The sequence below is a fragment of the Podarcis bocagei genome (assembly GCF_964188305.1).
Source record: "Podarcis bocagei genome assembly, chromosome: 2".
In the NCBI taxonomy this organism is placed as follows: domain Eukaryota; kingdom Metazoa; phylum Chordata; class Lepidosauria; order Squamata; family Lacertidae; genus Podarcis; species Podarcis bocagei.
The window spans coordinates 79,099,275-79,116,260 of NC_138126.1; the positions used below are offsets into that span (position 1 = coordinate 79,099,275).

Sequence of the window (16,986 nt, forward strand, 5' to 3'; positions counted from 1 at the left end):
CTTTCAGATAAAACTGAACTTCTCTATCAAATAAGCTATTTTTCATTCAATCCACAATTAATGAACTCTAGTGTAGCACAGTGGCTAGAAGACTGACTTGTGAGCCCCCAAGTCCCACATTTATTGCTCACTAGATGGCAAGTCATTCTCTGCAATAAATTCTCTGCAAGTCATTCTCTGCATGTTTCTTCCCAAATCTAATATGGGATAACAACAACAACAACAACAACAACAACCACCTATCTTCAGTTTGTGAATCACTTTATTTAGGAAAAGAACTAAATATACGCTAAGGTGACTATCCTATGCACACTTGGGAGGGAGTATGCCCCAGTGAATACAGAGGGACTTAGCTTCTGCATATGCATGTACATATTAGTAATATTAACCTGGAGCCAACCAATGGTAATATACTTTGGAAGTGCAGAGCAAGTTGGGCTCTGTTTGCATACCTGAAACAGCTCATAGTAAAAGTCAAATGTTGAAATGTTCTTGTTAATCTGGTTTTTAGTTTATTCTTTTGCTGTTTTAATCCTCAAATTTTATTCTAGTTTGCAATCCTGGATTTTTTGGTACAAATTGTCAATTCACTTGCAAAAAGTGTGCCAATAACTTACCTTGCCATCCGATTACTGGAGAATGTGTAGGCATTGGCCCTACCAAGTGTACCTTGGACTCCCCAGATCCAGAGTGTAATGCAAAAGGTACAATTTCTAGACATAGGTTTTCCTTTTTTATTCTCTCATTTTATGTGGCTTTCTCTGTCTTTCTTTTAGTACCTCCTTTAATTTATGTCAGCCACTCGGTTGAAGTCACTCTAACTCTACTAACCATTGAAATTTTGGTTTTCATTTACTAATATCTTTCCTATAAATTTTACCATTTACCTCAACATTAGTTTTCTGTGTAAATATGGTAAAATTAAATGATACAGGAAACTGGTGCATGTAATAGTAACTTAAGCGACTGAGCCACAAACTCACTAGGTAGTGCTCTCTGAAGTGCTACAAAGGTACTACAATTACTATGTGGTCTGGTTTCTATCACAGTGTTCCGTTGCTCCAGAAGCGATTTAGTCATGCTGGCCACATGACCCGGAAAGCTGTCTGTGGACAAACATTGGCTCTCCTGGCCTGAAGTGAGATGAGTGCCACAACCCCATAGTTGCCTTGACTGGACTTAACTCTTTTTATTTTTTAATTCAGTATGGTTTGCTCACAGCTAGAAATGCATTTAATTACATAGATATGCAGGTGTATCTTGTGGTTTCAAAGTTATATTACAACTTACTGTATTGGTTTTTAAGCTTTCACAAATCCGTGCCCAAAGAAGCCCCAGTGGTACCATTATTCCAAGTCATGTTACTATGTGGAACACACAAAAACAGCCACATGGACCGATGCCAGGATTGCATGCCAAGGATTTAAGGGAACAGACCTAGTTAAAATTACAAACAGTCATGAAAAGGTACTATTTGTGAGCTGGGGGGGGGGGTGTAATTACTTTATATCCTTCTCACACTGGATAGGGGCTGGTTTGTGAATTAGACTTAATTAGGTTAATTCTGTGACTGTTTTCTTTTGTTCATTTTAGAAGCCATACAAATTGCAGGTGTTTCTCCATTCAGATTTAAGCAATTCAGATACCTACCCAACATGGGACGTATTTCCCCAGTTTACTATATCACGTAACTATGATTTGTGTGTGTAGCTTCTTCAATCATGAGTGAGGCCAGTTGTGTCGGTCTTTCTTTTTCCAGCACAAAAGGACTCTGTTGCAGTAGTGTCTCCAGCCAGCCACTGTTATTTCTTGTTACAACTGCAGCATTAGTTACCTAACAAGAATAGAAGTATTTTAGACATATTATAGAAAGTGGTGGTGAGAAACCTTATATAGTGCTCTTACAGTGACTATGAATGCTTTAGAAAGCTTCCTTGCAGCTGAGAGAAACTGAATCTATGTTAGCAGTGCTATCTGAAGACATTTGGAGCTTTGTAATCCATGTGCTTACTTCAGTTTTCTCTCTTAAATTATTATTTAAAAGCATATACCACCGTTATCTAAACTAGACCTATTAAAGGAGGTTTTTATGTGTTAGAAAGTTGATTCAAAGGATGATTAAATGTTATTTGGATATAAGGCTTTAGGATTCTTGCTATAAAATAGGTTTTAGGACTTTTCCCTTTTCTGAATGTTGGTTTATATTAAACGTATTCTGCTCCTACACCATAAAGAACAGTTCAGATTTGTTTATTCTTACAGATGTGGGTACAATATACAGGAGATGACAGCTGGATTGGTTTGATCTTCAGCAAGCGGTCATATCAATATATTTGGGTAGATAACACAACTTCAATCTTTCAAAATGCATGGTGAGATGTTTTCTAATATAGTCTGGTATTAGCAGAAAATACTGTTTTCAGAGCCTTAGTAAAGAAGAAGAAGAAGAGAAGAGTTTGGATTTGATATCCCGCTTTATCACTACCCGAAGGAGTCTCAAAGCGGCTAACATTCTCCTTTCCCTTCCTCCCCCACAACAAACACTCTGTGAGGTGAGTGGGGCTGAGAGACTTCAGAGAAGTGTGACTGGCCCAAGGTCACCCAGCAGCTGCATGTGGAGGAGCGGAGACGCGAACCCGGTTCCCCAGATTACGAGACTACCGCTCTTAACCACTACACCACACTGGCTCTAAACAGAAAAAATGATCACGTGATATATTCAGATTCTAGTACATGCTCTTTATTTTAAGAAAGTATTCAGAGGTTCTTTCTGTTTCAGTAAGGATCTCGCTGATTTTCAAGTCTCTAAAACCACAATGACTGTCAATTCAGCTTTTTCATTCTTCTCTTCAAACTAAAAAATCTCAAATTAACCATGGTTTCCTATTTCATCTGACCCTATAAACTATGGTTTTCACCTTTAGCACAAGATAGTATATTAAACCAAATTCAAACTATGGTTTAGTATCTTGGTTTGGTTCAAAACCAGTTATTGCAGTTTCATGTTTTGACTTACAGGTTTGAATGTTTCCATTGTGAAGGAGTTGTGCACATGGGCAAAAGGCTTGTTCATACATGAAGTCAAAATATCACTGTCCAAACTGAATGGATAATTTATGGCAATTTCAGGGCAGTTTGCCATTCTCTAGCATAAGTGAGGATGAGACACTGAAAGAATGGGTTGTCTCTTCCTCCTGCCCAAGAAAGGCAGAGATCGCACAGCCTCAATCTTTATACTAGATATGGCTTCCACAAAATCCTTCTTTGTTTCTTCTGTGCCTTGCCCAGGAACAGGGGTCTCCTCTAGATTCTCTTTGCTTACTGGCTAGTCTTGCCTTGCCAACCTCTTTTAGATTCTAGCTTATACTGCACAGTTTTCTTTCCTCTTCTGACCATTACTTTTTCTTATTTCCATACAGTTAGTTGCCGAGGTATATACAAGCAGAATGCTACTTCTCAGATTGAACCAGCCTTAAATCTTTATATGATTTTTCAGGTTGCTAATTTTAGAATGCAATTAAAGTTTGTTGCCCAAAATTATTGTGTGGTTTTGAAAACTTCCCGTAATATTGTTGAAATAGAGCAAGCCTTAAGGAATGGTTTAATTAATCAGAACCTGTACATTTTTTCTCCTTCTTTACTGCTGGCAGGGTGGTTAGGCAAAACAGAAGATATACACAATCTGTTTCTGATTGTGGAGTTGCTTTCAAGAGATATCTTTCTGTGATTGATTGTTCTCTTCACAGAAAATGGATTTGCAAGAGACAAGGTAAATTAAGAAGTTGTTTTTGCCTCTCAGAAACAGATGCACAACTTGACTCTGGCTATAAACTAATGTGTCCCCCCCCCAAAGAGTTGTAAGTCATATAGTTGTGTTATTTCTTGTGGTTTGTCCCCATTGTCAATATTGCTATCAGTATCACTTCATCAAACAGATGACAGTGCTTCAAAAAGATGTGAAATCTGTTTGACCAGATCAGCACTGGACACGAAATGACAATATGTAATGAGTTATAACAACTCTATCATACCTCCTTAAGCTCTCTTAAAACCTACTGACTTTCTCTGGCCATGCAGCCCTCCTGATTTCAGCGAATTTGACTCACAAGTATGCATATTATTATTTATTTTATTTGTGACTTCTGTCCCACTTTTCTTCATTAAAATATACTCTTGACAGATCACACTCACCATTTTAATAAAAAAATACATTAAAACAATCAAAAGCTGCAGGCCAGATCCACACATTTAAAACACTCACATATCAATTTATGTTCAGTACCTTGGTAGTCGAACGGCTTGGCTCCTGAACAATCAGCTCCCAAACACCACAAACTCAGAAGTGAGTGTTCTAGTTTGCAAACGTTTTTCAGAAGCTCCAACTCAGCTTCTGCGGCTTCCGATTGAGTGTAGGAAGTTCCTTCAGCCAATCAGAAGCCGCACCTTGTTTTTCAAACCATTTCGGGAGTCGAACAGACTCCCAGAATGGATTAAATTCGAGAACCAAGGTACCACTGTATATACTGATTCTTCTTCTTTACTTCTAGGTGGTCCCATTAAACACAGTCCAAAAGCACAGAGTTTTCTAGATACCTTTCAGATACCGTACCTTTCACTGTAGTTCTTCAAGTGTCTAAGTACAATCCTTAAATTCAATATCAGTATTACCGCATTTTTCGCTCCATAAGACGCACCGGCCCATAAGACGCACCTAGATTTTTTGGGGGGAAATAAAGGGAAAAAAATTTATTTCCCCCCCAGGTGCGCTGCGCTACACCAGGAGCTTGGGGCGTGCGGAGCTCAGCGCGCCCCAAGCTTCTGCGTGCCGGCAAGGTCTCCGCTAGCGTGGGAGAGCCGGGCGCCTCTCCCAGGGCTAGCGGACCCCTGCGCTAATCCAGAAGCTTGGGGCAGGCTGAGGTCAGCGCGCCCCAAGCTTCTGCGTGCCGGCAAGCAGTCCGCTAGCCCTGGGAGAGCCGCGGGGCTCTCCCAGGGCTAGCGGATCGCTGCGCTATACCAGGAGCTTGGGGCGTGCTGAGCTCAGCGCGCCCCAAGCTTCTAGGTGCGCGCAAGCAGTCCGCTGCCGCCCCAAGCCTCGCGCACCCGGCAGGAGGTCCCGCCGGGTGCGCGAGGCTTGGGGCGGCAGCGGACTGCTTGCCCGCACCTAGAAGCAGCGCGCCCCAAGCTTCTAGGTGCACGCAAGCAGTTCGCTGCCGCCCCAAGCCTCGCGCACCCGGCAGGAGGTCCCGCCGGGTGCGCGAGGCTTGGGGCGGCAGCGGACTGCTTGCCCGCACCGAGAAGCTTGGGGCGTGCTGAGCTCAGCGCGCCCCAAGCTTCTAGGTGCGCGCAAGCAGTCCGCTAGCCTTGGGAGAGCCGCGGGGCTCTCCCAGGGCTAGCGGATCGCTGCGCTACACCAGGAGCTTGGGGCGTGCTGAGCTCAGCGCGCCCCAAGCTTCTAGGTGCGCGCAAGCAGTCCGCTGCCGCCCCAAGCCTCGCGCACCCGGTGGGACCTCCTGCCGGGTGCGCGAGGCTTGCAGACACTCGCCCGAAGCAGGGGGAGCCCTCCCGAGGGCTCCCCGTGCATCGGGCGACAGGCTGCCGCCCCAAGCCTCGCGCACCCGGTGGGACCTCCTGCCGGGTGCGCGAGGCTTGCAGACACTCCCCGCACGCGCTCTTCTGGCTGGGGAGGTGACGGGCGGCTATAGAGGCTCCTGCCATAGCCGCGCGTCACCTCTCCAGCCGGGAGAGGGTCGCGGGGGGCTTCTTTAGCCCCGTGCGCGTGCTCTCCCGGCTGGAGAGGTGACACGGGGCTGTAGAGGTTCCTGCCATAGCCGCGTGTCACCTCTCCAGTCGGGAGAGGGTCGCGGGGCTATGGCTTCTTCGCTCCATAGGACGCACACACATTTCCCCTTCATTTTTGAAGGGGGAAAAGTGCGTCCTATAGAGCGAAAAATACGGTACTTGTGTGGCCATTTTGGCACTGCAATCATTTGTGTGTAAATGTGTACTACTTCTGAAAGCTCAGGTCCTTGACAAGACAAACATTTGTACCAATGAAAAGGGGAATCTTTTAGAAAAAAAATAATTCGGTGAAAAAGACATAACAATGCATTGTTATCTGTTAGTCTTTCTGTTGCAACAGTTGCTCTAGTTTGGGGCCCTTAAATCAGAGTATATCTGTCCATTTGTGAACTGGCAGGTTGCACTTGCACATCACGAATCTGCACAATAATTAGGAGCAGTCATATTTTATACATTTCATTTAAGTTGACTGTTCCTTTTATTTTAAACAGATGTTGATCTCTTTACCGAATTCATTGGAAGAGCATTTTACCTTCCTGATGGAAAAGCTCCTAAGTATTCTACTTTAAATGAGGCTAAACAGGCCTGTTTAGTCTTGTCAGCGTGTATTGGAGTGGTAGAAGCAGGGAAAGATTTCATGATACACACTGGTCTAAGCATATACAATACCAGGGACAAAAATGTGAAAACCTGGATTAAATCAGGTATGCAGTACAAGTATGTGCAGAATTATTTACTTTTATCTCTTTGCTGAAATTTATATAATTTAACTCAAATGCAACTGGTTTGTCTGTATTATTTTTATTAATAACAATTTTGGGATGGGTGCATGCCTATTAATTAGAAAGTGACACTGGGCCATCCTAAATGAGGCAGTGGTTTCTACATACTGAGGGGATGCTTCAGATATATGTAATATAGAAGTAAAAGAAGGCTTGTAGCTCTAAGGAGTTTACCATCTAAATACTCGCAGTGGGCAAAGACAACAAAGAGACAAAGAACAATGAATGTGGGCATAACAAATATGTGCCATCAATTGCTACACTATTTTCTGGTAGATACTAAATTCTATGTCATATTCATGTTTGGATGATTCAATCATGCTTTTTAACATCTACATGAAGCCATTGGGAGAGATCATTAGAGGGTTTGGGCTGAGTGTTCACCAGGTTGCAGTTGATACCCAGCTCTACCTCTCATTTAAATCGTAGCCAGTGAAGGTGTGTGAGTGTCCTGTGTGAGTGTCTGGAGGCAGTTGGAGGTTGGATGGCAGCTAACGTATTGAGGTTGAATCCTAACAAGACAGAAGGACTGTTTCTGGGATACAGGGGGCAAGCAGGTATGGGGACTCCCTAGTTTTGAATAGAGTAACTGTGCTTCTGAAGAACTAGGTATGCAGCCTGGGAGTCATTTTGGACTCACAGCTGTCCATTGAGGCGCAGGTTAATTCTGTGTCCAGGGCAGCTCCATCTGGTATGCCAACTGAGACCGTACCTGCCTGCTCACTGTCTCACCAGAGTGGTACATGCCATGATTATCTTCCTCTTGGACTAGTGCAACACACTCTACGTGAGGTTACCTTTGAAGGTGACTTGGAAACTACAACTAATCCAGAGTGCAGAAGCTAGACTGGTGGCTGGGAGCAGCTGCTGGGACCATATAATACCAGTCCTGAAAGACCTACTTTGGCTCCCAGTACGTTTCTGAGCACAATTCAAAGTGTTGATGCTTACCTTTAAAGCCATAAACGGCCTCGGCCCAGGATACCTGAAGGAGCGTCTCCACCCCCATCGTTCAGCCCAGACACTGAGATTCAGCTCCAAGGGCCTTCTGGCAGTTCCTTCACTGCAAGGTTACAGGGAACCAAGCAGAGGGCCTTCTAGGTAGTGGCGTCTACCCTGTGGAGCACCCTCTCAGCAGATGTAAAGGAGATAAATAACTATACAACCTTTAGAAGACATCTGAAGGCAGCCCTGTATAGGGAAGTTTTTAATGTTTTATTATGTTTCTGTATATGTTGGAAGCTGCCCAGAGTGGCTGTGGCAACCCAGTCAGATGGGCAGGGTAGAAATAATGACATTATTATTATTATTATTATACATCACGTCCCCTGTCCTAAAATTGGGTTTTGAATAAAATTGTCTTTTTGTAATCCATTTGTTATGCAGCTGTAGCCGGATTTATCCACAGATGTAGCCTACAATTCCTGTATTTCACTGTAATATAACATTTTACATCTTTCATAGATTGTGTCGCTGGAAGATTTGGGGAGAACTGTGAACAAATATGCCGCAAGTGTGGTGATGATGTGCCATGCAACCCCTATACAGGGTTGTGTGGTGACAGCTTGTTTTGCAGCAAAAATGACCCTACTTTCGCTTGCAAAAAAGGTGATCTGGGAACCCCTTTCTCTGCTTCTTCTTAAAAATTTCTGCTCCCATAAATATGAGAATCCACATTATGACAAAAGTTGTAGGAATATCAAACAGTGGTCATGATCCTTTTCTGGTTTCAGCTGAAATTAAATTCCTTTAAGTATATAGAACCAATCCTATTTCTTTGAAAGGTGTGAAGTTGAAATGTCAGAATGCAAGGGGGATATAGCTAAGTGAAGTAATAACGCTGCTATTTGTTACTCACAAGGTTGGAAGGAAAGGTTAGCAGCCTTCTGAAGTCATGGATTAGCTCAGTACTTGAATTATATTTAAAAATCAGAGAATAGAGATAGTATTCAGACTTCACTCAAAGTATCAAGGATTTGATAAAGATTGTAGGATAAGATTATTAATTATGTTTTATGATAACAAGCTTAAAATTCAACAAATTATTTGGCAATAATCCAGTATCCTTCTTTCAAAGATAGTATGGAAAATAACAGCATTAAGTTTTTCCAACAAATAAAACTGATCATGGGCAAAAAACCATATCATTGGCAATTCCACAATTTAATTGTTTCTTACAAGAGGCCGATGCTTTATATTTGTACTCTGGAAGAAAGTCAGCTACTTCTTAATCAAATCAAAATAAGTGCCTTTTTTTAATAATACCATGTGTTGTAGTGATACTTTGGAATTAATTGTAGGGAGTGAATGATGTAAATGAGGTTGCTTGATTTCCGTAATTTGTCAATAAAGGGCAGTTTTTATTGTGTTGGGTAAAATGTCCAAAACAAGCCTCATGTCTTGTAATTTCTGACATTTAGCTCAAGAATAAAAGATCCACTTTTTCCTAGTTTATTTTGCTTACTAGTAAATCTTTGCATTTCCCAAAATAGTTGAGGAATGCCCATAATTGTGAAGAGTTAGTTTTTCAGATAATTTTATACAAATGAAGGTGCCTCATATCAGATCGTTTCAGGGAGTATAGTGCCCACTTTTGTTTTATTTTCCAAGCAGTCACTCCAGCATTAGAGGTTGCATGTTCTTGTTATTATTATTATTCTTGTTATTTAAATTTATATAACACCCTTCATTCGTAGTTCTCAGGGTGGTCCACAACATAAAAATAGAGTTCATTTTGCTGTTTGATTGACATATTATTTCACTGCTAACAAGAAGGGTTCTGCTTTAGCACAGTGATGGAAGAGAAGAAGACAGCTGTATGCTCTGTGGTACCTGAAAAGTGCACACTGGTGGAACCTGATCTTGTGAGGTGGGCCTGGTAAATAAGGCTTGAAGCATGTTTCTTTGATCATAGCTCTGAGATTTCATATGTATCTTATGCGTTTGGTCTACATAGGTAGTAAAACATAGTATTACATATAATATTTAGGCTAGCTTACCTGTAAACAATTCACCCTGTATGTGTGTGTTTACATTTCAGGGACCTTGATTGGCGGGAGATGTCCTGTTGAAGATGGCTGGGTGTACTGGCATGGCAGCTGTTATTACTTCCCCAAAGCAACAGAAAATACATGGTTCGATGCAAGAGATATGTGTAGACGATATACGGACGCAGACCTTCTCTGGATATCTAGTAGAAACGAGATGGTATAAGCCTGTGTTTTCACATTATATATATTTACTTGTATGACTTTGGATATGCCATGTGGCAACTTCAGTGGGAAATGCCAGTTTGGGGGATGGTTTTAAGCTGATAAACAAGTTTTTGTAAAATGTCTGTCCCCCATTTCTACACCACTCTTTCATAGGTGTTCTACCTTTTAAATTATTTAGGATTCACTTCTTACTATATTGCCAAGAGGAGTCTATTGGATTGGTCTTCATGGTAGTCTATTTTGTACCCATTTGGAGTGGTCAAAGGCTAATGTTTTATACACAGATTTAAAATGGTAAGTTGAGTGAGGCCCACAGTTGCTGCTGCCAGCAAGAATAAGCACCCACACTCTGAAATTTACAACAAAGTTGAATGTCCCAAGCTGCTCCCAGACTTTGGAACCCCTTCCCTTAGTGCCAGATTTACGTATAAACTAAACAAGCTATAACTTAGGGCCCCACTCTTTTGGGGGCCCCCCAACAAATTAAAGGAAAAAAAAACTTGTATGTACGTTTCCAAAATATAAGATAAAAAACAAATAAAGTAAAACCTACATACAGCAACAGTGTTTTGTATTGTGTGGGCTCCTATTTGTTATGTGCAAATGGCTTTAGATACCCATTAGGTGCATAAATTACCATATAGCATATATTCAACACAAAAAAACCAGCGACAATTGGTTGTTGACAAAGGACAGCTGAACGTATAATGTGCCCCATTACCTTCAGTAGCTTAGGACCTCATCAAACCTAAATCCGGCCCTACCCTCCCTAGTTAAGCTATATTGGCTCTCTCCTTGTTGTCCTGCCAGCAGGTGAAGACTTCCTTGTTCCAACAGGCTTTGGGGCACTGACTGCTTTTAATGAGAAGGCTGCTGCCATTCTGTTTTTATTGTAATAGTTGGTAATGTTTTAATAGGTTTTATTTGTGTGTATAGTTTATAATTTTATCAATGTTTAATTTTTCAAATTATTGGTGATATTGGCAGTTCTTATTTTTATCTGTAAGCATCCTTGAGTCCCCTCAGGGGAAAAGGTTGCATATAAATAAATATATCATAATAGTTCTAAGGCTCATGATCAGCCCCATGCTCCCTCTGAAACTTAAAGTAGCTCTACTGGGGATACATTGTCCAGACCTATTTGCATAAAATCCTGGTAGACTCACATTGCTGAATGTTGTTTTTGTTGTGTGACACTAATATGCTGCTAGAAGCTGCCAAACTCAAAGACTCATTAGAGGAATTTGAAATGTGCCCCCCCCCCAATGTATTTACGAAGTGTTCAGAGCATGTGTTAATTCTGCTGCTTCCATCTGCTATGTGGTATTTTTGACACTCATTCCAGGAGACCACTAGCTGCACTACTGACTGCCCTCATTCACATGTCATGGTACAGGAAACTGGCTTACGGTGACCACACAAACATGCAGCTTGCAGCTGCTTTGCTTTTCTCTGGCCCTTTTCCTTCTGTACCATGAGCCCAAGTTTGGACAACACACTAAGCCAAATGTTTGGCTTTCTGTGTTGTGTAAACCAGGAGGCTATGGAACAGAAAGCAAAAGTTTGGGCAGTTTCACACATCATATAATTGGATGTTATGGCTAACTTTAGCCATACATAATTATGTATTTACCATGTGTATGTTTCATGCTTTTCCATATGTGTGTGTGCATTATCTTTTCACATATTTATATGCAATATTTTGTTTTCTTAACAAGATACTTTGTGAAGTAGCCCTTAATAGAATGCAAATGGGCAATAGTAACTCATTGAATACTATTAAAGTTTGTAAATCTATTTTCAAAATAACAAAACTTTTTCTGTGTGTGTTTCTAAAAATTGAGGTTACGTAATAATTCGTGGACGTTCTTCTGGAATTGCTGTGTGCAGCTAAATGTTCCCGAAGGTTCAATGCCAGGAACTAGTTGTTACGGGAAAAAATCGTGGGTTTGCAAGAAAAGAGAAGAGGGTAATGTGAAATACTACTACTGATTTATGTAAAACATTAGAAGACATACAATAAGATAGTTAAATTTTAAAAAGACTTCCATGCCAATTTCAGTATGGCCACCCTAATACACAAATTGTTGAAATTTAATTAAAACCAATATTTTGTGCATCAAAAGTACAACTCTCTTTTTTTACCCAAATTGCTAGCCCAGTAAGTTAAGATCAGCTTTTCTTGTGGGATCTGAATTGCTTGCATAATCAGATTTTACTTAGCAATATGAAAATTCTGAAAGAGTTTGAAATATTTATATCACCATGCTTTTAAGAAGCTGATAATAATATAGAAATTGCAATATAATTGTGGGAGTTTGCATTAGCAACCAATGGTAGCACAAATTTAAATTTAAGGCAAAGTTGACTAACTTTTTGCATTGCTTGCTTGCTTGCTTGCTTCTTTCCTTGCTTGCTTCCTTGCATTTTTGTTCGTAAAAATATTTATATACTGTATTTCTATTCATACAAAATATTAAAGTGGTTTACAATCACAGTACATTAAACCTTACAGTTAAAACCATATAAAAAATTAAAAAAACATTCTTCCGTTAACTATTGTGGAAAGATATATTCTTAGTTGCCTGCATAGGCTTGATGGAATAGAAGAGTTTTAAGCAAGCATTTAAAAGTTGAAACAGAAGGTGCCCGCCTACTTAATTAACTCTTTATAATCCCCATTTGTGGAGGGAGGTTTGGCTGGCGCCTTCATTATACACTTTCAGGGGCCAAGGGGCCAGGTGAAAACATGCCTCTTCAACCGGGCCTTTGGCTGATTGACATCTGATGCCGTTTTAAATGTGTTTTTTTGTGGGGGAGTTATTGCTTTGTTGTTGTTTTCCCCTCCACTATGTATTTTGTGGTTTATATATTGTAACTATGTTGTGAACTGCCCTGAGATCTGAGGCTGAAGGGCGGTATACGAATTTAATAAATCACCATCATCAGTGCCTGCAGCAGTTTTTGGGAGGTGCTGGGCAAGCTGTCCATCTTGGCAAATGATCCAAGGAGGCAAGCCTCTTTTTTGGCAGTGCAGGAGATTAAATTGTCTGGCACACCTGCACCAATCCACCATTTCTCTGCATCTCAAGCCAGCATTCTCTTCAGGGCCTGGCTGGCCAGAGGAGCAACAGCACTGGAACAGTGAAGATGCACAGTGCACCTTCCTCCTTTCCCCCATCTGCCCAGGCAGACAGGCATGAGTCTGTTCCAACTTTCCCTGCCTTTTTCTCAGGGCTAGGCAGAGTATTGAAAGAGCAGCACACGAAGCAGCCATTGGTCACCACCTGGGGGAGGTGAATGTCTTTGATTAGGTTATCAGTGCAGCTAATCTGAGAAAAGATTGGGGGGGGGGGAGTGACTAAGATCCATCTTCCAATTCCAGCTTTGTCAGAGGTTTATATCCTGGTTGCTCAGAAGGTCCTGAAGATTCTCAGAAATGTAGAGAGGAAGAGGCCTTGAGGTTCAGCAGTAGATCCACTTCCCCCTTTCCTTGCAGCTAAGGCAGCCAAAAAACAACATAGAAAAAGATGAGATTCTTCCAGCTCGTCTTTGGAGTTAGTGATAGCTCCTCCTCCTGCTATAGTTACCAAAAGTTTAAGAGGAAATGGAGATCTTATAAACTGAAGGTGCTGTGCAATTATCAGTCATGCATCAAGAGGGGCTCTCCTCATTTCCTGCAGGAACAATGCAAAGAAGAAGTCTTAATCCTTTATATTCCAACTCTCTCTCTAAGTTGCAAATGAGAATTGGCAGGATCAAACACTCAACCAACTGTATGGTCTTAACAGGTTTTTTTTAAATAAACTTTAAAGGTAATTATCCCAAAAACTCTGAACTATCTGTCTGAAATTTGGCAAGCTTGACTCGTTTTGTAGGGTCTACCATGTCTCCAAATATCCTGTACCTGTGTTTCAATACAAGGATGGTATGGCCATTTTGGTTTCCCAGTGCAAATCAGTGGGATTTCCAAATATTTGTCTGCAGAATCCAGGGGTTGAGTCCGGATTGTCCCAGGTTGGGACCAGTCCAAATCACTGAATTGGGTCCCGGATGAGTGAGGACACGAACAGCCCTAGTTTCAAGTGTTATTTGGGTTTATTGTGTTTTCTGTTCTAGGTAAGTGTGACTTTTCCTACATTGCCTTCTGAATTAAAGGGGGGAAATAACCCTTGCCAGATTCCTGGTATAATTCATGGCACTTATATTTTTCCTTTTTGCTCTGTTCATTCATTCATTTATTTTACTGGTGTGCTGCCTTTCCACAAAAAACCATGCTCAAAGTGGCACAACAAAGAAACAGGGATACATTTAAAACAAACTACAAAAACCATTTCATAATAACATAGCAAAATAATGACATAGTAAACATCTCATATGGGACGCGGGTGGCGCTGTGGGTAAAACCTCAGCGCCTAGGACTTGCCGATCGCATGGTCGGCGGTTCGAATCCCCGCGGCGGGGTGCGCTCCCGTCGTTCGGTCCCAGCGCCTGCCAACCTAGCAGTTCGAAAGCACCCCCGGGTGCAAGTAGATAAATAGGGACCGCTTACCAGCGGGAAGGTAAACGGCGTTCCGTGTGCTGCGCTGGCTCGCCAGATGCAGCTTGTGACGCTGGCCACGTGACCCGGAAGTGTCTGCGGACAGCGCTGGCTTCCAGCCTATAGAGTGAGATGAGCGCACAACCCTAGAGTCTGGCAAGACTGGCCCGTACGGGCAGGGGTACCTTTACCTTTACTTTAAACATCTCATAACAGCAAAAAACCACAAAACCCCACATTGCAATATTATAAATACAACAAGATTACATAAACAACATGTAGCATCCAATTTCAAAAGTATCAAGGGAGCTTCACATTTTCATTAGTGCTAAAAACGCCCCTTGCTTGATGTTGCTCATAGTTCCTTTCCTGCAGCAGTTTATAAGGCGGGTAAGGGATGGGATAGCTAGAAACACCCCTTCCTTTATGTTACTCACAGTCTCTCTCCAGCAGCTTCTTTTCATCTGTCTAGGCTTAATGTTTGATTGGCACAGAAGTCCTTCAAATGATGTACGTAAATTGCACGGCTATTTATCCAAACTAATTTTGTTTGTGTTCTAGAAAGTACGGATTTCATCGAGTTTGGTGGCTATTACCTCACTGGCATTGTCAACAACACTAAAGTAGTCACCCACATATCATTACATGATGCTTTTCTGCATTGTAGAGACAAAAGAAGTCTTTGCACTGGAGTTCAAAGGATAAGAGCTACGTACATAACACTGATTGCAAAGCGTCTTGTATTTGTCAGGGGATCATTTGCAAATCTCTATACTGCATATTTGAAAACTGGTATGTAACAGTATGCCACACTTGTGGAATCCTGTGACAGGGTTTAATTAACCCATTATATAAATGAATCACTCTTTTTATATTCATACTATAGTGGCTAGCCCAATGACCTCTGGGAAGCCTCCAAGCCCACCTCCATTATTGTCCCTAACCAACTGGTATTTGGGGTACACTGCCTCCATATTTGGAGGTTCCCAATTAGCTATAATGATTAATGGCTAGTGATAGACCTATTGTTTTGAAATGATTACTGAGCACCCACTGAAGCTTCAAAAGATGCTTCAGTTTACATTTCTTCTAGACCAGGGATTCCCAAACTGTTGTCCATTGAATTGGTGGTGATGGCTCCACAAACTTATTCACATATTCTGTAGCATGTCTATACATTTGTGGTTGAAGGCAAGAGATAGGAAGCAGTCCAGGTTGCCCAGCCTAGCTAACCCGAAAGTCAGCCCTAACCAGGCTTTTAACAGATCCTGAAGTAGGCAGTTTCCAAGCTTTGTCTAAACCTAAATGACAGACAAACCCTATCTCAGCTCTCACAGGTACTCAAGCCCAGACTGTCAGCTTCTAACTTTTAACATCCTCCTCCTGTTTGGATGACACTCCATCCACCCCTAATTGGTTTCTGGGTCACCAGGAGGCTGGTCTAAGGTTTGTGTCACACAGTTGTTTCATAAGACTGTTCAATTTTTTTGCAGAGCAGCGAGGAGATGCTATTATGTAATTTTCACCATCCTGCTTAAAAAAAAACAAAATAAAACATTATGGTCATTTTAATATGCCATTATAATTGATCTTTGAAATCTCTTTTGGCAGCTTGCACACCAGGCTATTATGGTCCTCATTGTAGTATAAACTGCACCTGTAATGGCACTAAGAACTGCAATCCATTAACTGGAGAATGTGCAGAAAACGAGCAGTGTAACGAAGACTTCATAGGAAAAGATTGTGAAGAAGGTACACAATTTGCAGTCCTGTTGGTTGGGTGGCCCTCCCCAGACTGATCTGGAGGGGAGAGAAAAAATGAGCTCATTGATCAAGGTGACAAAGCTTTTATGGAAGTAGCAGTGTAAAAGAATTAATCCGTTCTTATTCTTATCACCTAATTACAACAGTGTCCTGTGAAAAATTGTGAAAGGATGTGCTACTTCCCCTGTTCTACTCTTTATTGACAAGCAGAGTAAGAATGGTGAAAGGGGATGTTACTGAGGAAGAATTAATAAGTCAGAAATTGTAGGACTCGGGTTTGTCTGGCAAATCTGCTGAGCAACAAATGAGAAATTGCATGGGATTTCTATGACTAGGTATCCTCATGTCTTTGTGACCAGTAAAGATTTTGTCCTACTTGTGACTCATGGTTGATCAGACCTTGAGTCTGGGTAGGATCATGCAGAAGGAGCCCCACAACATACCAAATAGTGAAATTCTAGTTATAAAGTTTTATTAAATCCAGTAAATAGCAGTAGATTAAAAACCTTATCCTAAACTGCACTCAAATTTAAAACTCACAAATGATCTAGTTGGCCAAACTAGGTGTAGTGAAGATTTTGATGCCAGAGTCCTGGTAAATGCACATTTCTGCTTCAGAGTTATCTGCTGTATTTTCCAAATTGCTTTAAGCTCAAAGCTAGCTTCATACAGCAGTCAGCAGTTAGCAGTTAGGGAGAGATAAGGAAGCAAGTTTTGTAATGTGCCTGCAAGAACTAACCAGAGCACGTCTGTGCATTTAGCACTTCCATTTCCTTTTTCATGGCCTAGTCAGCATTCTGCTTAGAAAACATGGGCTGTTTTTCCATCTTCATCCACACTAATGCCATCTTCTGTTCTCCCATGGCTTTCTGGCCTGCTACCTACA

The 16,986-nt window shown here is 41.5% G+C and overlaps 1 protein-coding gene across 7 annotated transcripts in view; it reads left to right on the top strand.

Moving 5' to 3' along the window:
- LOC308579943 (uncharacterized protein) overlaps nt 1-16,986 on the top strand; it is a 77,265-nt gene that overhangs the window by 46,426 nt on the left and 13,853 nt on the right. For all 7 annotated transcript variants that reach the window (XM_081180993.1, XM_081180994.1, XM_081180995.1 and 4 more), the window contains 11 exons: nt 552-704; nt 1,307-1,467; nt 2,263-2,372; nt 3,651-3,769; nt 6,291-6,503; nt 8,046-8,189; nt 9,622-9,788; nt 9,975-10,090; nt 11,641-11,765; nt 14,898-15,128; nt 15,948-16,088. In XM_081180993.1, coding sequence (XP_081037119.1) covers nt 552-704; nt 1,307-1,467; nt 2,263-2,372; nt 3,651-3,769; nt 6,291-6,503; nt 8,046-8,189; nt 9,622-9,788; nt 9,975-10,090; nt 11,641-11,765; nt 14,898-15,128; nt 15,948-16,088 — 1,680 coding nt within the window. The remainder of the gene's footprint in view (nt 1-551; nt 705-1,306; nt 1,468-2,262; nt 2,373-3,650; nt 3,770-6,290; nt 6,504-8,045; nt 8,190-9,621; nt 9,789-9,974; nt 10,091-11,640; nt 11,766-14,897; nt 15,129-15,947; nt 16,089-16,986) is intronic.